A 24450-nucleotide genomic window follows, 5' to 3' on the forward strand; every position below is an offset into this window, starting at 1 on the left:
TGCAGAAAAGTCCTACCAACAGAAAAAACACAGCAATATCTCAACATGTGCAGTGTGTTATAACCTACCATTGTAATTTAGAAACAAAGCAACTACAAAAAGTATGTGAGATGAGCACCTTAACATCAACCATGTTTAGGTTTTAAATAAGTCCGTCTGTCAGGAAAAGAAGAGGTGCCCAAAAGGCTCTGTTGTGAGGCACTGTGGTAGATACGTAGCCAAAAACTCTACGACAACTGCCAATGGGTGCGGTCCATGTCCCCTCCCCTTGAATGGGGTGCCCTCTAGGACCGTTTGAACCAAAAACATGGTGGAAGTGGTGTCATGGCAGTTTCTGGGCACAAGCCCCAAGAGACTGGCAACTTCTACCATCTCTCTGGGAACCCAGCCACCATCCTGGGGGGTAGCCCCAGGAAGGGGCCCATGTGACAGTCAGTACCAACTGGCAGCCACGTGGGTACACCACCTTGGAAAGGGATCGTCCAGCCCCGCGTGCCCTCCCCACGTGGAGCAAAGAGGAGCTGTCACTGCCAAGCCCCACCCAAATTTCGTATTTATGAGCAAAGTAAGTTTTTGGGCAGTTTGTTACACAGCCAGAGGTAAGTGGGATAAGCACCGTGGAGCAACACGTAAAGGCAAACTTGTAAGAGCAGGCATAATATCTGCTTTAGTGATTGTTAATAAGCATATTACAAAGATAACAGCAGAACGCATCCATCAAGGCACTTTATGTAAAATATAGCTGTGGCATCGCACCATTTGATGTATCTACACTGAGGGATCAATGACAAGGAAAAGAAGTATGAGCAAGTTAAATAAGGAAAGACCGGAGACTCGGTTGGTACAGGTTATGTGGTTGCCCGAAATTAACAGGTGGAAACGCGGGCGTCTGATATCTGTCGTTCCTTCCGGAAAACCACAAGTAGCCGGCTGACTATCGGATGTGCAAGTCCGAAAGACAACAGGTATTTCCCTGAGATCGACACTCTGCACGGGAAAGGGATTTAAACTGGCCCTGCACAACTGTCCCTGACCAAAGGACCCTCCTCCAACATCAAAGACTTCCCAATTTTATCAGACGTCACTGACAAAGGAGTTATGCGGCAGGTGGAAATATTATTGGGCTTGAAAAGAAGAGCTCCTACATGCATGTTTATGACTGGCATGCGTGCCTTCCTCTGGAGGACCCACTCAACTCTATGGGGGCCACCCACCATAGCGGCAGATGCATGCAGACTGGCCAATCGTAACTGAGCCAGAGTTAGACATGCGACCCAAACAGGGCTAATCAGCGTCTTGCCTGAGACTTGATATGCAGACCTGGGGAGGGAAAAGGACTTTGCTCTTTTTAGTTTATTTTTAAATATATGTTTATTGATTTCAGAGAGGAAGGGAAAAGGAGGAGAGGGAGACAGAAACATCGATGATGAGAGAGAATCATTGGCTGCCTCCTGTACGCCCCCCACTGTGGATCGAGCCCACAACCGGACATGTGCCCTGACCTGGAATGGAACCCTGACCTCCTGGGTCATAGCGCGATGCTCAAACACAGAGCCAACGGGCTAGGGCGGGACTTCGCTCTTTTTAGATTGTAAAACCAAAGCTTGTCCTTTTGTGACTGGCAGTAGCCACCTTTCCCACTGCATGGAGAACGAAACCAACACGCTGAGGGAAACCAAACAAGGGGTGGGAAGTCGCACGGGGCTCAGTAACCTCATTTGGGCCCTGATCCCGTTAGGGCCTACGGTAGCCTCGGACAGCCGCACCCTTGAACATGCCAGTCATATGACCCAAGAAGTCCTTTGCCATGAGCTGGTTTGAGTTGGCTCCTGACACTTACCACAAGAGTCCTGACTTATACAAGCCTCAGGGAGGGACAGTCTTGGGGACAGGGTTAAGGGGCTTCCATTCACAGGCCACCACAACTAAAGCCACCGCTCACTTCAGTCTTTCCTCCTCCCACTCAACAAACATCTACCGAGAGCCTACTATGATCAGGCCCAGGGTTAGGCCCTACACCAATGGATGATGGATCATCATAGTACATTAAAAGTCACAGTAAACTGTCGGTGCTGGGCCTCTGGAGGCTAAAACGGAGACTTAGAGAATCAGAATCCCTTTTCATAAAGCTGACAGTCCTGTAGAGAAAACAGACACTAGCCGAGCAATTAGTCCTCAGGATAAAGAAAGGAGAGGGTGCTGAGGGGTCATATAATGTCGTGTCCTCCCCTCTATTCCCACCTGTGACACTGTGGTTCATAATAAGAAATGTCTATTTGGTCTTTGCCCTGTTTCTTCATCCCCCTGTCCTGTCCCCATTACCTAAACCTAATACCACCCAAAGATGCCACTCCCAAAAGACCATCATATTGGATATTAGGGCTCCAATATATGAATTTTGGGAGGACACAAACATTCAGTCCATAACAGCCCACACATCTTTCTGCTTTACAGATGATAGGTCATCAATAAATCTTCACGGTGGCTGAGAATAATTGGGTCAAGCACTGGATTCTAGAATAGAAGCAAAATGATCTCCTTAAGACCTAGTTACTGATTCCTTTGAGGATAATCTGAGTCATCCTCACAGACAGGTAACTGCTTCCTTGAGAGAAGCTGTTTATATCAACTGGATAGGCCTTGAACTCCCCACAGGTCTGTTCCTTCCTACCTTCCCACCCCTGGGCGTGGGCTCAGCGTTCCAAGGGCCCCCAGAGAGGATGGCTGCCACTTGGGTCCACTGGGGAAGCCTGAAGAAAGCTATAAACAAAGAGAACACTAACAATTGTTCCAACATAAAAACAGCTCGCTGAGTTCCAAGACAGAAACCACTTTGTGCTGAAAGAGTTGCGAGTTTCAGGAAACAAAGCAGAGGTGGCAGAGACCATGTGCACATAAGGGAACAAAAAGTTAAAATAAGGGACATGAAACCTGTTCCCAACTTCGGCTTCCTGTAGCCCTGAGCTGAGGAGCTGCCACCCCATAGAACGGAGTGTGTCCTCCGCGTGGCGGGTTCTCAGGCTGCTCGGTAAATGTTGAAAACCTCCGTTCATAACCATGGCAGCACGGCTAAGCTCTTCCACTCCTGACCATGACTACCCCAGACCAAAACCTCTCACCAATAACAACTCTGAATAAGATGTGTATTTGAAACGTTACCTGAAGACACCGAGATCCACCAGAGCGGGCAGCAACTAGAGGAGCTGACACACTGAAGAAGGACATGGCATTCGGTGAGCTTTTCACTTTTTAAAGCCTTCCCCTGAGGACAGGTCTGAGATAGCACACATGGGGCAGCTCAAATCCCATGACAAACCCACAATCTTGCTGGGCTTGAAGAACCAGAGAAAGGAGTGGAGGAATCCCACAGAGGTGGGAGTGAGTAGGTAAAACCCTCAAAAAGAGAAACACAGGAGCCCCAAATTCTGCATAATTTGTACAAATCTCTGGCTGACCCCGAACTACCCATGTGTGGGGTAGACTACAAACAGCTCAGCTAAGAAAAATGAACTAAGGCTCAGTGGCTGCTCACCACAAAGGAGACAGAGCTTAAAGTTCGAATTTAGCTAAATCAATTGTCCACTAAAATTTTGGGAGGGATATATGGAACCCAGAGCATCTACAATGAGTCATCACAGTGTCCAACTGACATGGAGTTGACCCAAATGCTGATTATATCAGACTAACATATCAGAGTGAGAGAGGAAGTGGGGGGGGGGGGGAGAGTTTTCATTTAAATAGTTTCTATTCTCTCTAGTGAAATTACCTATCTATTTACTCATCATGAGCATATTTTCCTTTATGTCTTTGAGCATATTTATAATATCTGCTTTAAAATCTTTGGCCTTGGCTGGTAGCTCACTTGGTTAGAGCATCATCAATGGAAAGATTTCACAGCACAAGTCCAGGTGATTTTGACAGTCCATTCATTAAAGCTGGGGACTGAAACGAAGGAAGGACTGTAGAAGCAGCAACAGGAGAGAGCCAGAAAGTTGCTTTGGCACCGTAAACGTTATAGGAAAGAAGTGAGCCAAGGTGGGGCTGCTTTGGCTCACTGGGAAGTAAAAGTCACAGTGAGAGAAGTGAGCCAAGGCGGGGCTGCTGTTAGTTCACTGGAAAGTAAAAAAAAAAAAGTCTCTGTTCTCCCCCCGGCCCTCTCTCTCTGACTAGGGTGATTTAAGCTATTTATTCTCTGGCTAGGGAGGAGAGATATAAACCATTTGTTCTCAAGTGTCCTTGGTTAGGGAAGATAAGGTCTTGCAATTCACTAGCTGTTTGTAAGTTGTTTAAATTGCTTGGCCTTGCTTAAATTATCTCGTCTCAGTTTCCCCATTCCACTTGCCCGGGAATTTTCCTACCTTCTTACTATCCCGCCTCACCACCACATCCTTGCAGGTCAGGATGCTACCTAGCTGAGTGCCCCTGGTAAGTCACATGACTTCTCTAAGACGGGATTTGCATATCTGTAAGCAGTGTCAGAGGTACATACTGCCAGCCCCATTTCACAGAGGAGGCTGAGCCTTAGCTGGGTTACATCACAGAGCATGCAAGTGGCAGAGCCAGAACTCAAATCCAGGTCCACGTGGGTTCCACGGATCTAACGCCAACACACCCGAGCCCTGCCTTCCCTGCACAAGTGTGCGATTTGCACTTCCAGCAAAGCCTATCATAAGACCTAGTGTTTGCACTAAAAGTACCTTTTCAAAGGCTTTTTACATGTTAACTCATTTACAGGTCATAGTAAAGACTCGGTAGAGCTGAGTTGTTAAGGATACACCTGCTGGGGCCAGGCTGCCTGGGTTTGAGTCCCAGCCCTCCCATTTGTTTGATTCATGGTCTAGGCCAGTGGTCGGCAAACTGTGGCTCGCGAGCCACATGCGGCTCTTTGGCCCCTTGAGTGTGGCTCTTCCACAAAATACCGACTTCTGCGCATGCGCCACGAAGTTTCAATCGCACTGTACGTGTGCGCCCGCACGTGGTATTTTGTGGAAGAGCCACACTCAAGGGGCCAGAGAGCCACATGTGGCTCGCGAGCCGCAGTTTGCCAACCACTGGTCTAGGCTGTTATTTATCTTTCCCGGACCTCAGTTTCTCTCATTGGTAAAATGTGACTAATAGCATCTTGCTTACTGTGAGGAGAAACAGGAAAAGCGCTAGAACAGCTGTGAGGCATGTGGTAAAGACCCCAGATGTGCTGTCCATTATTTCATTGTTATGAAAGTTCCCACCCTTTCTGTAGAGTTAGCACTATCAGAGCCTCACAGATGGGCAGCAGTGCCAGAGGGTGACTGCCTTGCCCGAGGGCACTCAGTGGGTGAGGGGCCAAGGCCCGTGGAAGAAGTAGTTTCAATTCTGGGCCCAGGGCTCATCATTTTGCTATCCCACAGCTGCCTCCTGTTCCAGGATGGGAGGCGGAGCGAGCCAAAGGGTGAGGGGTGAAAGAGGAAGGGTCCTCCGGGCCTCCCTGCCCCAGCCTCTCACAGCTGCAGACTTTACCCTGCCCAGCGGAACCAGGACCACGTGAGGAGCCTCCCTGCAACCGGGGGCAGGATGTGGAATGAGCCTGCGTGTGCCCACTGAGGGCACTGGTCTGGCAGTGAGGTGGGCAGGTGTGGGTGGCCGCACACGCCCACCTACATCACAGCCATGACACTCCACATCTACCCTTGCAGGACAAAGCCGTCACCAGTCTATGAAGGGGAGGTGATGTTACCGTTCCAGTGCCAAGTCTTTATGTTCAGAAAGGGATGAGGCGGGCACTGGGTAATTGCTGGCAACAGGGCAGAATGTGAATCACAACAGACTATGAAACCACATTGCAACACATAGGCCATAGTTCCAATTGTTCTGCAACAGTGTTTAACAAAGAATTACCATCAAGACGGAAACTAAAAACAAAGATACTTTAGGACCAACACCCCTTGGAGAGGAACTCCCTATCAGCTTAGAGTCAGGGGTGGGCAAACTTTTTGACTCGAGGGCCACAATGGGTTCTTAAACTGGACCGGAGGGCCGGAACAAAAGCATGGATGGAGTGTTTGTGTGAACTAATATAAATTCAAAGTAAACATCAGTACATAAAAGGGTACGGTCTTTTTTTTCAATAGTTTTATTCATTTCAAACGGGCCGGATCCGGCCCGCGGACCATAGTTTGCCCACGGCTGGCTTAGACTGTGCGGCCCAGCACCGCTCTCTGTGTTTTTTGTTTGTTTGTTTTTAAGGTGTCTCTCTCCAGCCATGAAATTCTCCGACACGTGGTCAGGGAGAAGCACCTTATGCCCTGTGCTCAGCCCTGCTGACCTGGGGGAGCCCATGCCCCCAGGATGTGCCCAGCTTGCCTGGGCCGCTGTGGAGCAGGCTGAAAGAACTACACTGCCACCGTGTGGGCGCCTCTGCTCACAACCACTGCTGACGGCCTGCCGCTGGCTGCAATGTTTGAGCCCACGTTGCTCTGATGGCATGGCTGGCTGGTCCCTGAGGCTAAGTGGGGGGACGGCAGCAGTCTAGCGTTAGATCAGACCTTTGCTAGGGGAAGTATAGCACCTTTAAGCTTCCAGCTCCTACTATCTGGGTGACCCTTGACAAGTTACTTAACCTCTATGTGCCTCGGTTTCCCCATATGTAAGTTGGGGGCTGTAACAGTCCCAACCTCATAGGGCTATAGGGTTAAATGAGTTAGTGCATGTGGGTGCTTAGAACAGTGTCAGTTGTTTGGTAACTTTTCAATCTATCAGTAGCTTTCAAACCCTTTGACCACGATCCACAGTAAGAAATACATTCTAGAATCTATCTGGTTTGGCTCAGTGGATAGGGTGTTGGCCTGTGGACTGAAGGGTCCCAGGTTTGATTCCCATCAGGGGCACATGCCTGGGTTGCAGGCTTGATCCCCAGTGGGGGGCATGCAGGAGGCAGCTGATCAATGATTCTCTCTCATCATTGGTATTTCTATCCCTCCCACTTCCTTCCTCTCTATATTAATCAGTAAAAATATTTTTTTAAAAAAGTTAACTTGGCTTACTCAGAGAGTCTTCTTTTTTAAAAAATAAGGAATACATTCTATATCACAACCTAGGACATACAGACATATAGAAATAACTTGAACAAAATAATACTTGTAACATGCAGCATACTCTATTTTCAATTCTGTTCATCTTTTTATTTATTTATTATTTTTTAGCAAAAGATGGAAATTTATTGAGAAACAAGCACAGACTCCCACGTGGGGAGGGGGAAAGAGTCCCCCAATTCTGTTCATCTTTTTGAAGCTCATCACAACCCACTGAATTGATTTCATAAACCCACTGGTGACGCACATATCACAGTCTGAAAAACACCGCAATAAATACCAGACAGGTAGCAGTAGAAGCTTTACCCGGAGCTCAGGCTGCCAGTCCTGGCTGCCTCCCCTTCCCCTCACCCCTGCACCCTGAACCTGCCTTTGACTTGGCAGACAAGCTGCCCTACAGCTGAGGAGCCCCTTTGTGGCCTAGCGTGAGTGCCGCCTTCTCTGTGTGCCTCGCAGGCTCCCTCATTCATCATTCATCAGGCCCTGACAGTGCACCAGGCCCCATACCCCAATCTTCCTGCAACCTCACAGCCCTGAGAAGAAGGTATCTTTGTTCCCATTTCTCAGATGACAAGTCTGAGGCTAACAGAGGTAGAGTGACTATGGAGTAAGAACAAATAGGCCCAGCCAGAGTGGCTGAGTTGTTGAGCCCTAATTTATGAACCAAGAGCTCACATGTTCAATTCCTGGCCCAGGTTGATGATTCTATCCCTCCCCCTTCTCTCTAAAAATCAATAAAAACATATATATATATATATATATATATATATATATATATATATATATATATATATATATATAATTTAAAATAATACATAGGACTGGTTTTCCTTTGGAATTGGAGTGTGAATCAAGCAAGGGCATTGGCCTTCCAGAAAATGCTGTGGAAATGCTGAATAGGGTTAACAGGTGGTTCTGGAAGAGAAAGTGCTGGAGACACAGAAAAACAGAAATGAAAATGGACAGGGTGGAAGTGCCCGGCCAGATGGCATCGGGCATCAGCAGGAACAGCTGTACCCAGGGATGCTGACCTCAGGAGAGCCAGGGGGGCTGGGGGTCCCCCTGTGGATCATCACTGTTGGCTCCAGTCCTAGGTGGGGCAGAGGCTAAGCAAGAGTCAGATAAGGTGGAGAAGGCCATGCTGCCAGGCCCTCACCCAGTCTTCTGCCTGCGATGAACAAGGGGCTTTATTAAGTAGAATCTGGCTGACATGGCTGCTGGTGGGCAGGGGATGTGCACCTACCCCAAATATTCCCTCCCCTCATCCCAGAAGGCCCCTGGGCAGCTGTGGCTGTGGCCCCGCCCACCTGGGGAGTGAGGGAGTGAATCTGCCAGTTGGACAGAGGAAAAATAATTTTGTGATCAAAATGAATTGGGGGGGGGTGGGAAGCATGGCAATGACTTTGGAAGGCAAAATGGGGCTATGTACGTGGTGGGGGAAAGGGTATTTTGTGGTGGGAAGATTTGATGAGGATCCCTGCTGTCTGCTCACAGAACAGATCATCAGAATACCTACTCTGATGCACCAAGCCCTGAGGTAAGCAATGGAGAGACACAAGCCGACAGTCTAGTGAGGAGTGAGGGGTGAAGAAACAGTAAGAACAGCGTTCCAAGTGTGTTGACTGGCAGGCGCACAGGGGCTGTGGAGGCTCAGGGAAGGGTCTCCAGAGACGATGCTTAATCTGGTATCTGGAAGCCTTTTCTCGGGTGGAGGGAGAGTAGAGGGAAAAGCCTCCCGGTTAGAGGGACCAGCAATACCAAGTACAGATGATGCAGGCGTTCTGAGGTCTGGGGACCAGAGGATCCGTGACCCATAGTGGGTTCTCGGCTTCCTGCGGGGAAGAATTCAAATGCCAGCATCGTTTAAAGTGAAAGTGGTTTTATCAGTGAAGCAGTGAGGCCGAGAATGGGCTGCTCCACCAATAGAGCAGCCCCTTTAGCGGAATTTGCTGCCTTTATTGAGATGCATTTAATCCTGGGTGTAGGGAATTCAATAAGGGACAGGAATATTCAAGATCTTCTGGGGAACAGGGTGGAGATTTCTCTGGGGAGCTCAGTCAGCCATTCCGTGCCCTTATATGGGCTTTCTCTTTCCAAGCATGATGGTGTGGTGTGTCATTTAGCATGTAATGAGCATATAATGAGGCTAGGGTTTACCACCAGGTGAAATTAGTTGCTGTGTTGGACCAAGCTGGTCTTTGCTGGTTTTAAGCCACAAATTCGGTGTGAGGGTGCTCTTCCTCCCTCCTCACAGCGCCTGTAGCTTTTACTGATTGCAGCTGTTCCGCCACATACCCCATCTCACAGGGAGGGGAGAGATATTTACAAGAACTCTGCAACTGCGATTCCCACTGGCTGGACTGTAGGCTGAATGGAGGTGTGAGACGGATCTGCTTCATGACCTTGGACAAGTCATGGAACCTCTCTGACTGCACTCCACTCCCTTAGATATCCAAAGGTAGGCAGCTCAAGGAGCATCTACTAACATCCCCTGTGAGTGAGGCACTGTATCAGGTTGGTGCTGGGCATATGGAGTCAGATGAAAGCTACAAATCCCTACTTTTTAGGAAGCATACGGTCTAGTGAAGAGACAGACACTGCAATGTGTTCTGTGAGAGTTATGAACAAAGCCCTCAAGAGAAGGAAGTAATTAATGCTGCTCAAAGAAGAGGGGGTGAGTAGTCTAGGTGTTCAAGCAAGTGGAGAGAGGGGAAAACACATTTCAAATGAAGCAGGGGTGAGGAGGAGAACACACTGATGTATTCACAGAACCATAAGGGGCCATGAGTGCTTGTACCGGGTGCAGAGGAGCCAAGAGGTGGTTGTGACCCCAGCCTGGGACACACAGATGCCTAGACCCCTACTGTCAGACAGGGAGGGACTGACGTTCCTCTGCCCTCCAGGTTCTCGTAGCTGATCTAATAGTCAGATAGACACAAGGCAGATTGGCAAGATAAAATAACCAGGTTTCTTTTCATACATACGTATGAGAGCCCCGCATACAGCAGTCAGAGACCCCGCGTGCAGGGGAGGTTCAGAGATAGAAAGAGAACCGGGTACAGAGACATTCTGAGCTAGGGATGGGGAAAGGTGCCTTGCGGGCGCCAAAGGATCATTGCAAAATGATAACAACAGCCGTTTAGTAAATAGAAGTTTGCTGTGTCATGTAGAGCAGCGGGAGCCAACCTTTCAGACCTCACGGACCAGCAGTGGTTGGCTGATTAAACACCTACATCACCGATGTAGATGAACTGGAAAAGATGATCGCTGCCCTAGAGTGTGGTCCTGGGTTCGATTGCAGCCGAGGGCATGTACCTTAGTTGCAGGGCAAGTGCGGGAGGCAACTGATCAGTGTGTCTCTCTCTCACATCGATGTTTCTATCTCTCCCACTCACTTCCACTCGTTAAAAATCAATGGGAAAATATCCTCAGGTGAGGATTAACAACAACAAATTATCGCTGATAATCTCTTTATTATGGGCAAGGCCCCTAATTCAATCTCTTCTAGATAGTTCAAGGGAGACGCAGATGTTTCTCTTGAGCCTGAGGCTAAAACTGCCCTCATCTCAAAACAACCCACATCCCCCAGGAGCACATCTGGGATGACAAGCTCTGAACTCCCCGCAGCGTGAAGGGCCTTTGCCTGGGGCCTCAAAGGCAGGCCCTCCAAGAACCCACACCGTCTGATGCCCGAGAAGCCCAGCCCTCCATGCCACATATTGGGAAACTAAAGCCCGCGGGGAACACGAACTCACTCAGCTGCGTGGTACAGAAAAGTGCACAAGCGGCCTCCTGACGCCCAGTCTTATGCCTCTTAACGGACACTGCAGCTTGCAGGAGCTGAGCTCCCTCATTTGTAAAAATGGACGGAAAGACCCTCTCAGCACCTTAGGAGTCTGGGGAAGACAAGGAATGAGGCAGAAGGATGGGCAGTGGGGGCTGAGCTTAAAGCAGACTGAGTTTGCAAACTCCAGAGTCACACCTCCCTCCCTCCTCTCCCAACAGTACCTCCCTCGCGTTCCCGCCTCCTTGCACCGCCTCTTCCGGACCCTCCTCTTGGGCCCGCCCGCCTCTTCCGGTCCCGCCCCCGAGAGCCACCGCCTTTCCGGTCCCTCCCCTAGGGCCCGCCCTTCCTTTTCCGGCCTCTTCCCCAATCTCCAGAGCGCCTTTTTTCCGGTCCCTACATGAGGCTCCGCCCCTTTAGCTGTCACTTTTCCCGCCATCCCCATTGGCCGAAATCCGAGCCGCACCCTCCAGTTGTGCTGAGACGTGCCCCAGGTTGCCCGTCCCCGGAAGTGGCGCTAAAGGCCCGCCTCTAAGGAAGTGACGGCAGAAGTGCCCTTGACAGGCGGGAGGGCCGGGCTGTGTATCTCGCGCTGCAGGGAGGTAGGGAGCCCATGTGGGCGGCTGGAGGTGGTGTCACGGCCGAGGCACGCTGCGGGCGCGCTCCCGCGGGGTCCGGCGGCCGAGTGGGCGGAGGCCCCGGGCGGGAGGGCTTGCCCTCGGGAGAGCCGGGGTCCCTGGTGGGGTCGGATTTCCCCAATTCCGTCAACACATGCGTCCCTTCTCTTTTAGTTACCCCCCACACTCCTGTTTCTGTACCTTTTGGTTCCTCCGTGAATTGTGGTTCCTCTTTCCTGTTTTTTTTATACTCCCCCACTCCTCCTTTCCCTTAACTTCCCACTAAAACACTTATTAAAAGGGATTGATAGCGTAAGGACTTTGCAGACGGCCTAGGGCTCCCATGTTGACTCTTATGTAAGAATAGTTGGGTTACACTGGGCGTGCCAAACGGAGCCTCCGCTTCCCTGTCTGTAATACCGGCAATACTATATGTAGAAACTTTCTCAGAAGTTGGTCTGGGAGGACAATCATGTATATAAAGCACGTGGCCCTTAGCGGTAAATATTGTGTTTTTCCCCCCGCCCATTCTTCTGTTGTAATAACACCGATACCCTGATTTCTTTTTGGTTGTCAACCCAGTTTTCCTGTCCTGGTTTGCAATGCCTTCTTCCCTTTGATTCTCATTCTTCACTCCCCTCCACTCCGGAAAGCTTATGTAATTCCTGGCATTTTGCTCCCAGCCCTGAATCCTGAGCCCCCGGTCCTCCCACATACCTTGCTCCGGTTCTCTGTCACAGCTCTTCCTGCCTCTCCCCCTCGCAGATGGCTCAGCGACTTCTCCTGAGGAGGTTCCTGGCCTCCGGCATCTCCAGGAAACCCCCTCAAGGTCGGTGGGCACCCCTCATCTCCAGGGCGCTGCAGGCCCCAGAGCACAGTCCTGGTGAGCTGACAGTAACATCCAGCCACGCCCGGCCATTACACACCACCAGGGTCTGCACAACAACCTTCAACATCCAGGATGGACCTGACTTTCAAGACCGAGTTGTCAACAGCGAGACACCCGTGGTGGTGGATTTCCATGCACAGTGAGTCCTGGGGCCCAGGAGACGACCGGGTGTCGCTTGTTCAGATAATTTTGAGTGCCAGCTACGTCTCAGTGCCACGTTTGATGCTTCTCATACAGAGACTCGCTACCAATACTGGGAGGACCCAATCCGTGCTCTCAGCGATTGAGGGTCGTCTGGTAGGAGACAGACCAGGAAACAGCCTTGAACGCTCACTGTGATTAGTGCTGGGAACCACCTGTGTTCTGTATTCACTGCCCAAATGGCTCAGCGTCATGTTCAGCTGGGACCAAAGCAGGGAAACTATAACTAGAGCAGTGGTTCTCAGCCTTGGCGGCACATTAGAATCACCTGGGAATCTTTGTAAAATCCTGATTTCTGGGCCTCATCCTCCGGAAATTCTGTTTCTTTGTTATGGGGTGAGGCCACAACATGAGTGACAAAGAAACAGAATTTCCAGAAGATGAGGCCCAGAAATCAGGACTTTAAAAAGATTCCCGCCCTAACCGGTTTGGCTCAGTGGATAGAGCGTCGGCCTGTGGACTGAAAGGTCCCAGGTTCGATTCCGGTCAAGGGCATGTACTTGGTTGCAGGCACATCCCCAGTGGGGGGTGTGCAGGAGGCAGCTGATCGATGTTTCTAACTCTCTATCCCTCTCCCTTCCTCTCTGTAAAAAATCAATAAAATATATTTTAAAAATAAAAATTAAAAAAATAAAAAGATTCCCAGGTGATTCTAATGTGCAGCCAAGGTCGGGAACCACTGCTCTAGAAGGAGCCAGTGTAGCCTGAGTTACAGGTTGGGAGGCTTTCTGCACAGATCTCTGACAGATCCTTTGCTTTTTTCCTGTTCTCTCTGACTCACCATGCCGCCCCGGGAAGACCATTTGATGCCCTTGTGCTTCCCTTTCTTCGCGTGTCACAGGAGACAAGGTCTTGCAGGCTGGGTTCTGAGGTGTTGAAATCTCTGCGTGGAAAGGCTTTTAAAGGCTGAAAACGAAATAGGAGTCAACAGCCAGGGATTCATGGAAGGCAGAGCTGTTCTGCCCTCCTGGTATAGTGAGTGCTCCAGAGAGGGCTTCCAAAGTGAATGACAGCCTGGCTGGTCTGCCTCTGTGGTTAGAGTGTGGGCCTCGCACCGAAGGGCCTCGGGTTCGATTCCCAAACAAAGTTACATACCTGGGTTGCAGGTTTGACCCCCGGCACCAGCTGGGGCACATGCGGGAGCAACAGATCTCTCCCTCCCTCTTTCCCTTCCACTCTCTAAAAATCAATGTGAAATGAATGATAAGTGGGGTGATACCTTGTGGAGAAGCGCGGGACTTGGTTGGAATGTCTGTAAGGATTCTCTGAAAGGTCGGGCGCCTCTGGGGGGACCTTGCCTTGACTTTCCCAAACAAGCCCTGTGCTTCCCCCCAATACTTCACTTTCTTGTCCAACAAGGAAGCAGGGTGTGAGTTTGTTCATTCAGTGCCAGGCACTGTCCTTAGTGCCACATTCCTGGGGATGACAACCTGTTCTTGAAAGCTCACCACCCAGAAACGCCGTGTTCAGCTCAGCGATAGCCGCTGACACGGGGCCTGGGGAGCACAGAGGAGCCAGGGGCTAAAGGAAGACACTTGGAGCACAACCTTGGGTTGCAGTCTCCGCTGTGCTGCTCACCAGCTGTGACCTTGCCAGTTTCTTAACTCGCCCGGGCCTCCATTTCTGTTTTCTTACCCTTTGCGGGGCGGAGGGCTCTGGGTAGGGAAAGCTGAGCGGGTCCTGGCCCAGTGGCTGACTGCTGTAGACCCCGCCCAGCCATCGGTTTCTCCTCCTTTTAGTTCTGAGTCAGTGAGGTCTTCGAAGTCACCCCACAGCTTACACAGCATGTTCGCCCGTGCTGCCTTCGCTGACTTCTCATCACAGCCCTTTTCACATGAGGAAACTGGGCCCCAGAACGATCAGCTGGTTGGTGGGAGCCTCTCTTTGAACCCAAACCTTTTAACCTCAAGTCCTGTGTTTTCCTACATGACAACACATTTCTTTTAGCTCTGTCGCAGTAAGTGAAATAACCTTTATAAGAGTCTCAGGATGAGGCCCCGTTACAGAGTCTCTTGGCGTTGCCATTTGGCATAGCAGCATTACAGGTTAATATTCAAACACTATAAACAGAAGTCATAAGGGCAAAAGGTCCCTCGGAAAGATGTGGGTCAAGGGCATGTTTTGGGGAGCCCGTGGGTCAGTTGAGTGCTTTTGTGACGGGGTGCTTCCTTTCTCCCCTTCCCAGGTGGTGTGGCCCCTGCAAGATCCTGGGGCCAAGGTTAGAGAAGGTGGTGGCCAAGCAGCATGGAAAGGTGGTGATGGCCAAGGTGGATATTGACGACCACACAGACCTCGCCATAGAGTATGAGGTATGGATGGGCAAGGGATTGCCACAGGGCGGTTGGTTTGGGGCAGTGGTCGGCAAACTGCGGCTCGCGAGCCTCATGCGGCTCTTTGGCCCCTTGAGTGTGGCTCTTCCACAGAATACCAACTTCTGTGCATAGGCCACGAAGTTTCTATCGCACTGTACATGCGCACCTGCACATGGTATTTTGTGAAAGAGCCACACTCAAGGGGCCAAAGAGCCGCATGTGGCTCTCGAGCCGCAGTTTGCCGACCACTGGTTTGGGGGATGCTTGGGGCCACGGGATGGCTGGTGCAGGAGATGGATGTCTTGGAGACCAGTCAGGGAGGTGTCCCGATTTTCCTGGAGCTCTCAGTGACTCAGAGCACTTTGCAGTGGTGACTCCATTGAACCTCTCAGCCGCGTGTCTCTCTTTGCCACCTGTAAAAAGTAGAACGCGCGACCAGGCGGCCGTCTGCATTCCGGGACGTTGATGCCGTCCTTTGAACCCGGATTCATTCATCCACAGGTCCAGTCAGCAGTCGTTTGAGAGCCCTGCAGTGTGCCAGGCATTCGGGCTCTGGCACAGATGAGCTCCCTGTCCCCAAGCAGCCCTTAGTGTCGGGGACAGAACAAGCAGACAGGTCATTTCCATGTAGGATGAGAAAAGACATGCACAAAAGAAGGGACTGATTGTCTCAGGGGGCGGGGGTGCCCCAAGCCGGGGGACAAGGAAGGCATCATATTAGAGGGACTCTGAGCAGAGCCATGAAGGATGCCTGGTGAAGAAGGAAGGGCCGAGGGCAGGGCATACACAAGGACATGAAGTAGCCTGATTTAGAGTCCCTTAAGTGCCAGGTGCTGTTACTTGGTGCTGTCCAAATGGCAGTGAACACAATGACAAAACCCTGCCTTCGTGGAGCCTATGTTCTGGTATTTTAGGTTAGGGTTAGCCAACTCTCTCTAAGGGACCAGGGGGCACATATTTGAAGATTCCTAGGGCATTGGTCTCTATTGCAAATAACTCAACTGTCATTTTAGCACTGAAGGGGCTATAGACAGTATATAAACAAATAGGCATGGTTGTGTGCAAATAAAACTTTATTTACAAAAACAGGAAGCCGGCCCTGACCGGTTTGGCTTAGTGGATAGAGCAGGGGTCCTTAAACTTTTAAACAGGGGGCCAGTTCACTGTCCCTCAGACCGTTGGAGGGCCGGACTATAGTTTAAAAAAAAACTGAACAAATTCCTATGCACACTGCACATATCTTATTTTGAAGTAAAAGAACAAAACGGGAACAAATACAATATTTGTATTTTCATGTGGCCCGCGGGCCGTAGTTTGAGGACCCCTGGGATAGAGCGTCGGCCTGCGGACTGAAGGGTCCCAGGTTCAATTCCGGTCAAGGACATGTACCTTGGTTGCGGGCACATCCCCAGCGGGAGGTGTGCAGGAGGCAGCTGATCGATGTTTCTCATCAATGTTTCTAACTCTCTATCCCTCTCCCTTCCTCTCTGTAAAAAAATCAATAAAATATATATTTTTTTAAAAAAACAAAACAGGAAGCCATCTAGGTTTGCCTGTGGGCAGTAGTTCCCTGATCCTTATTGTGGATAATAAATACTATTGAGAAAAGTAAGTCAGGGAGAGGGGGTGAGAGTGCTGAGCCTGGAGCTGGGAGGGTCTCCTTTTCAAAAGGGTGGGCTAGGGAAGGTCTCAGGGAGAAGTCCACATCTAAGACCTGGAGGCAGCTATTGAAGGGCAGTCTGGGCAGAGCAGAATCAAATGCAAAGGCCCTGAGGTCAGGGTCTCACAGGTTTGCTCCCAGAATAGCAGGGCCTGTGTGCCTGCAGCAGAGCTTGCTTAAAATCCCAAACCAGATGTTGGTATTTAAAACGCAGAAGATTTCACATGAATATCCAGGTTTCTGTTTCTCTGGAAATACCTGGATCTGGCTGGAATGAATCCCCTCCCCGCCCTCCTTCAGATAACAAGTGACTGAAAGAGGGGGCCTCCTCAGAGTTTGGAAGTTCAGGATCAACTCTTCCTAGACCAGGTCACCCATCCTCCAGCCCAGCGGTTCTCAACCTGTGGGTCGCGACCCCTTTGGGGGTCGAACGACCCTTTCACAGGGGCCGCCTAAGACCATCGGAAAACACATATATAATTACATATTGTTTTTGTGATTAATCACTATGCTTTAATTATGTTCAATGTGTAACAGTGAAATTGGGGGTCACCACAACATGAAGAACTGTATTAAAGGGTCGCGGCATTAGGAAGGTTGAGAACCGCTGCTCCAGCCTGTCCTGGGGCAGGAAGTGCAGGTGGAGGGTGGAGCCCGTTGAGCTGGGACTGAGGGATCACCTGAGGGAGAATCAGGCTTTGGATGCTGGGCAGGCAAATCCGTGACTAACTGCTGCAGGTGGGGGGTGGTACCCAGGTAGACCGTCTGTTACCTGGGGGAGAGGAGCCTCAGTTCTCCTCTTCTCCAGGGAAAGATTTCCATCAAGAGACAAAGTGTAGAAAAGTAAGCAGGAGTTTACTGACCACAGCAAAAGCACATTAAGGACATGGAAAGAGGACCATTGCTCTCCCGACTGCCAGGCTCATGGGGTCCCTAGAGGTCAGGGGACATGTGCCTGAGGGGGGGGGGGACCTTCATTTTCAGGGGCTTTAAAGTCTGGATGTTTAGGGGAGGTCTTAGGGTCAGGTCAGTAAAATATTCGCGAGCTTTATGCTGATTACGAAAATTAGATTTTTTTCTCTTAATTTGTCTGTCCTTGGGTGTGGTTGGCAAATGGCACTTAATTGGATTTCTGTTATTTGTATCCCTGTGTAGGGTGATTTAAGCTATTTACTCTCTGGTTGGGAAGAAGTGCAAACCTTTTACTTTTTTTTTTTTAATATATTTTTATTGATTTCAGAGAGAGGGGGAGAGAGAGAAACATCAATGATGAGAGAGAATCATTGATCAGCTGCTTCCTGCACACCCCACACTGAGGATCAAGCCTGCGACCCGGGCATGTGCCCTGACCAGGAATCAAACTGAAACCTCCTGGCTCATAGATCGATGCTCACCCACCGAGCTGCGCTGGTCGGGCAAAACCATTTACTCTTAAGTGTCCTTGGTTTAGGGAAAATAGGATTTACGAGGTGGCTATAAGTGCTGTTTAACTATCTGCCTTAATTTCCCTATTCCGCTTGTCCCAGAATTTCCCTAGCTTTTTACTATTCTAGAACACCCATGGCACTGGGGCAGCCGCTTACAAGAGCTTGGGTGGGGGGGTGAGTTGCTGTATTTTTCAAAAGCTCTCCCACTGATCACTCAGTCAGAGGAGCATTTGCCTGGCCATTCAGATGCCCCTAGCTTTCCCTCCTTGCTTTCCCTCCTTGCCCTCCGTCCCCAGAGGCCCACAGCAGCTGGGAGAGTGAGGGTGTGGCCTTCTGGTGTGAGCTTAGGGCTGGAGCTCCTGGGCATCCCCAGGGCAATGGGCAGACTTAAAGTCTTACGCTCCCTCTGGCACTGCCCGACACCACAGCTTCAAGCTCAGCCAGTGGAACCTCAGCAGACACAACCATGTGCCAGGAACTGTGGTAACAGTGCAGATGAAGAGTAACCCAGTCCTTGCCAGTGGTGGTCACACTGGTGGTGAGAGCCCCCAGGCCACCCCACCTGCATTCCAGGGGACCTGGTGATGTAGGGCTGGGCACCAAGGTCCTGTGTTAAGCCTAGAAAGTGTGTTTGGGGGGGGGGGGGGAGACACACGACTCTTATGAGATAAGATCTCTCTCCTCCTCTCACTGTCCAGATAGTATGTGCAAGTCACGCAGACCCCAGGGCTGCTGGGCCCAGTCAGCTGAGCCCAACCTCCTTGTTTTGCCAAGCCCTGGGCAGATGTCACTGCAGGCTAGGAAGCTCCAACAGGAATGCTTCCTGACCCTCCCCCAGCCCTTCCTTCCTTCCTTCACACCTGTCCTTTTGGAAGGGAGCCTGTGGAAGCCGTGGCAGCTAAGAAATCCGAAGTACCTCCTGGGATAGCTTCCTCCAAGGCCTGAGTGCTTTTCCAGATGTTGGGTAACGTGTTGGAGAAACTGCTTAAAATTATATGCATGGAATTAGGCACCTCTTCCCCAGCCCTCCTGACAGCCCCCATGCCCAGCACACCCTCATGGGTCTCTTTCCTCACACAAATGCCCCTCCCCTCACATCCCACTATTTTTTTTATTTTTATTTTTTATGTTTTTGTTGATTTTAGAGAGAGGAGAAGGGTGAGGGATAGAGAGAGAGAAACATTAATGAAAGAAACATCATGGATGGGCTGTCTCCTGCACGCCCCCTACTGGGGATCGAGCCCCAACCTGGGCATGTGCCCTGACCTCTTGGTTCTTGGGTTGACGCTGATCCACTGAGCCACACCAGCCAGGCTCACATCCTACTTCTCATGCTTGGAGTTTCACCCTTTTATCTCCTAATCTTACAGAGTGCCCTTCAAAAAGCATTAGGACAACAGCCAAGTAACGCTAAGGGGGAAAGTCACCTGTAATCTTACCTTCCAGACACAGCCACTGCCAACTTTTAGGGTCCCTCGTTTGGGTTTTTTGTTAGTTTTTTTTGTTTGTTTGTTTGTTTTCATTTTCATGTTCCATGTAACTTCATAGACAGTCCATAGCTGGAAAGTACTATATACTTCAGTCCCTACCATATCCCCTGTTTTGAACGTCTTCTAAATCAGTGCTTCTCAAACATGAGTGTGACCTGGATGTTGAAAAGCAGACTGATCAGTAGGTCCAGGTAGGGCCCAAGATTCTGCATTTCTAACAAGCTTCCCGGTGATGCCAGTGGGAGTCTGGGACCAAGTATCGAGGAGCAAAGTTCCCGGCTGATGTGGCTCAGTGGTTGCGATCGACCTATTAAAAATTTACCCAATCCACCAGGAGGCCATAGTTCAATTCCCGGGGGGCGGGGAAGGGGGGGGCGTGCAGGAGGCAGCCGATCAATGATTCTCTCTCACATTGATGTTTCTGTCTCCTCTCCCTCTCCCTTCCTCTCTGAAATCAATAAAAATATATTTTAGGAAAAAAGTTAAAGCCCTGGGCTGGCCGTGGGCCATGATACTCTTACAAAGGCCCTTCTCACCTGTCAACGAGAGGGTTCCCTCCTGGTGGTTTGGAAAAAATTGTAATGACGTGTGTCCACAGTTACACCATCATACAGAACAGTTTCAGAACCCTAATCCTCTGTGCTCCCCTTTTCTCCCTCCTCCCCGGGAACCCCTGGCAACCACTGACCTTTTCACTGTCTCCACAGTGTTGCCTTTCCCAGAAGGTCATGGAGTTGGATTTGATTTTTTTCAATAGTATTTTCCCCAAGAATCTTCCTGTATCTAAAAGCTTTTACAAAGCACTTGGCCTTTCTCGTTTGGAGCCTGGCATCCTTTTAACGCTTCTCTGCTCGTGCTTCCTAGCCCTGCGGCAACTTGGTATTTACCTCCCAATTCCTCGTTCTTGGGCCGAGGTACCGGGTAATTTGATCACTGCTTCACGGACAGCCAAGTCAAATCCCAGCTCCGCCCCTTGTCGCTCAATCTGTGTGCCTCAGTCTTCTCGTCTTGAAAATGACCCCAACTTGAGGCAAGAATTTATGAGATCACACACACAAGTGGTTAGTGGCACTTAAAAAGCGCCCAATATGTGGCAGCCAGGGTGACAGTCATCTCTCCCTTTGCATTCGTTCCGCAGTTAGCTAGGAGGAGGTCGCCAGTCCCTTGCAAAGCCTAGTACTGTGCCTGTCCCTTGGAGATCCTTAACAATTGGAAGAAACTGGGGTGAGACGGCTTTCAGGGACATGAGCTCCCGGAGAATGTGCCCAGGACCTATGTGCACTTCCCTGAGGCCGTGTTTATAAGCACCAGCCCCCTCCTGATTTGTGAGCCAAACTCGGGATCAGCAAAGCCATGTCCTCCTCCTTGGGGGTGAGGGGAGCCCAGTCACAGCCCCGGTACCCCTGCAGTGTTGGGAAAATCCAGGCTCTGGCATGCCCGTGGCTCTGTGTATAAGTATAAGTTTATGTGTATGTGTATAAGTTTAAACTTCAAAGGACGCCCTTGATCAGTAATGACAGACCTTGGTTGTCATGAAAATACAGTCATGGCGTGTATGCTGTACACCCAGCGGCTGTGCGATCTGTATGTGCGAGCACATGTGTGGCTACACGTGCCATCATGACAGGACTTATCTGAAGTTCTTGAGGAAAACAAGACCGCTTCAGTCCTGCTTAGAGGACACGTAGAAACAATTCAGTCACTTCACATGCAATGACGTACAGCTTTTGTTTCTATTAAGAAACAGAGGACAAAGCCCTGGCCAGCCAGGTAGCTCAGACAAACAAAAAACACTGATAATTAAAGAAAGAGAGGACAGGGTGGGATCCAGCAAGTGCCAAGTGAAAGTTAGTGCTTGAAAAGTTGCCAGATTCGAGGCCGCTCCCTTCACAGACCACTAGAGGGTGCAAAAGAACAAAGCACCAGCCCTGTGATCTTACCATCAAACCATGTGCCTCGGTGGCCCCTGGTGCATCCTGGAGCATGCTTTTCTGGGCCCTGCCCGTGTCTGGAGAAGGGCGCGCCACGTGCTGGACCCTTGCACTTCATGCCATCACCCAGGCCAGAGTCAAGAGTGACAAGGACAGGAACTAGTGACATGTCGTCTGCCCACACATGCCACCCACATCAGCCCCAGGCTGGTCCTTAAAGGGCCCTGAAGACACTAACCAAGACAGGGACCCTGTCATCTTACCTGCTACGTTTGTCCCCAAAGGCCATTAGGAGAGGGTGCCAGGCCTGCCCCATGAAGTCTGTGTGGCCTGCGGTTCTTTGTAACTGACATACCTACAGCTGAACATTGTAAATGCTAAGACTGGCTCCCGAGGATGACTCATGGGCAGGACAGCACCCGGGATAAGTGAAGACCTGGTGTGTTTGTCTAAATCACTGCTGTAGTTAACTTTGTGGAAGATAAGTCAGTGTTTATCTTGTTGTGTTTATATATTTTTTTCCAAATGGCCACCAGTGGCAGGCAGGGAGCCCAGGGAACAGAAAATGCTCATTACCGTCAGCAAATCGTGTTACAGAGCATCATGGGCCTTATCTACATACCATGTCATCTATGCAGGTCCCCTGAGGGAGCTTGAGAGGACGCCTCATAGGCCAAGAATGCTGCCGCCAGCCCCCATAATAAAGAAACGCCAGACCATATATTGCTGAGCCCTCTTCCCACACTGTCCAGTTCCACTTGGTGACTTTCTGGACCCTTTTAACCATCATGGCGTTGAGCTGAAGTGGCTCTCATGGGGCCCTGGGTTAGACTGTCCTGCCCTTCCCTAGGCAGCCACCATATGCTCAGTGCCCACTGTGTACCAGGCACCGTGCCAGGTTCTAACACTGCTGGCGGCCCTGCCAGGTGCAGGGCACTGTGCTGAGGATCTGCATTATTTCACTCAGCCCCCACAGCCTCTAATAGGAGTCCTGTTAGTGTCTCCGGTTTGCCGATGATAACACTGATACGTAAGAGTGACAAAGTGGCTTGCCCAGAGTGGCCCGCGATGGGCTCAGCCAGCTTCGGAGCCCAAGCTCCCAACCACTCAGCTCTGTATGTGAACCTTTAGTCCCTAACCCACACCGACAACTAGATGCTACCTCCCCTGTTTGATGGAAGAGGAGCTGAGCTCCAGAGGAGTGTGACCTGGCCGGGGCCCCCAGCCAGGGAGCCGCAAAGCCAGGTTCAGACCCCATCTCCTGGTCTCCCCTATCCCAGGCTGCCCCCCGGGAGCGTTCTCTTAGCCCCTCAGCTCTGCCCCGCCCCAGCCGGGCCTGCAGCTGCATGGGTTATTTTAATCTCCTGTCATTCCAGCCAAACCACTGGGCCAGTGAGTCAGTCATGCGGTTGGGGGAGGAAGGGTACTTCTGGGAGCCCACAATGGAAACGTTTCTCTGGGGGGGGGGGGGGGGGGACCTCCAGCCCTGCAGTCCCCCTGCACCAAGGGAAGGGGCCCGCCCAGGGCTGGGGCAGTCCCTGCCCTGCATGAGCCACCAGCCTTCCTCACAGAGGCCTGGGGATGGCGACTGAAGAGTTCACGTCACCTCGGAATGACTCGGCCTCCCTTGCCCCCTCCGTCTAGGTGTCGGCTGTGCCCACCGTGCTGGCCATCAAGAATGGGGACGTGGTGGACAAGTTCGTGGGCATCAAGGATGAGGATCAGCTGGAGGCTTTCATGAAGAAGCTGATTGCCTGACAAGCAGGGAAGAACCCTGATACTCTTGTCCACTGGGGCCCCGTGGTCCTGGGAGGACCCTGATAGAACTCAGTCCTGTGCGGGCCCTTCCCGCCGCCTCCCTTCTGTCTGGCCCCTGAGGGCCCATGTTTGGAGACCAGGCCTCCACGCACGGATCCTCCAGGGCTTCCAGCCGGCTGCCTGCCAGGGTGGCCGCCAGGGGAGCGGTGCTGCTGCTGACCTGGGGACAGCGGTCTCCCACTCTCAGTGTCTGCTCCCTCTAGGGCTGTCAGCTCTCCCAAGGTGCTTGGAGAGCCTGGGCCCAGTAACAGCTGGTCCTCATCTCCCCGGGCCCTTCTGATCCTAACCCCAGTGCCTGGCTCATCTGCCTCCTGCATTTTTCTTTCCTGCTGTTGTTTTGTAAAAAGAAACCCAAACAAGTGAGAGTAATATATAATTCTCTCATTTTTTGTAGGTCTGTAATAAAGAACTTTATGTGATCCTTCTACCTCCTGCTGTGAAGAACAGACCCTGGGCCCCACACTAAATGACTCTGTAGCCACCACCCCCACCACACCACCCCCGGACCACCTCCCTTCTTTCCTCCCAGGCACCAGGGCAGTGAACACATTGGGCTCAGGGAGTCCCGCAGACTCAGACTCCACCCTCCCTCACCATTAGCAGGCCCTTTGGTTCTCTGAGCAGGAGGCTCTGCTATGAACAAATGAGACCAATAAAATGGAGGTTTGCACTGTCGCCGGCTTCCATCTGTGTCTCTGGGAGCATTTGAGACCCCTTCCCAGGCCGGGCTGCTCTCCTCCTGTCTCTGACTCCCCACCACCCACTTGCCCTTGATCAGCCCTCTCCCTACTAACACTTGCCAGGGATGGCCACTGTTCTAGGGGCACCTTTACACACAAGGCAAGAGGGTGTTCATTGGCCCCATTATACAGATGAGGACACTGAGGCTCACGGGCCACAGATCCAAGGTTTCTACCTAGGCACATGTTTGCTTCTGAAGCCTGGGCTGTTACAACTGGTCCCCTTGGTCCTCTGGGGCCTCCTTCTCTACTGACTGGCACATGGCCACTCCCATGTGACACCTGGTGCCTGAGGGAGCCTGCCGGCTGTCCATACTGCAGGAACCCCTCAGCCTTGGGGCTGGGCTCTGTTCTCAGCTCCCTGAGGCCCACAGAGGAGGGCCGGGCAGCCCAGGGTGCCAGCTGAGGGGCCTGCCTCCATCTCCTTCCTAGGTTTGAGCTGCCCCTTGGCGGGGTTGCCCAGATGGGTGTCAGATATCCAGGAGCCATGGGTGCTGGACAGCAGGGTATCCTG

General features: G+C 51.1%; 1 protein-coding gene across 3 annotated transcripts; it reads left to right on the forward strand.

Moving 5' to 3' along the window:
• Nucleotides 1-11318: 11318 nt before the first annotated feature.
• Nucleotides 11319-23871, forward strand: TXN2 (thioredoxin 2). Of its 3 annotated transcripts, XM_059681660.1 has the most exons (5): nucleotides 11474-11497; nucleotides 12234-12496; nucleotides 14744-14867; nucleotides 23023-23141; nucleotides 23589-23871. In XM_059681660.1, the coding sequence occupies exons 2-4, from the start codon at nucleotides 12234-12236 to the stop codon at nucleotides 23134-23136; spliced, it is 501 nt and encodes a 166-aa protein (XP_059537643.1). In that variant the 5' UTR covers nucleotides 11474-11497; the 3' UTR covers nucleotides 23137-23141; nucleotides 23589-23871. The 3 variants fall into 3 exon arrangements, with proteins under 3 accessions (XP_059537644.1, XP_059537643.1, XP_059537642.1); XM_059681661.1 differs by lacking the exon at nucleotides 11474-11497 and adding an exon at nucleotides 11319-11453 and having other exon boundaries at nucleotides 23023-23871; XM_059681659.1 differs by having other exon boundaries at nucleotides 23023-23871.
• Nucleotides 23872-24450: the final 579 nt, after the last annotated feature.

The sequence above is a fragment of the Myotis daubentonii genome, chromosome 2 (assembly GCF_963259705.1).
Source record: "Myotis daubentonii chromosome 2, mMyoDau2.1, whole genome shotgun sequence".
Taxonomy (NCBI): Eukaryota; Metazoa; Chordata; class Mammalia; order Chiroptera; family Vespertilionidae; genus Myotis; species Myotis daubentonii.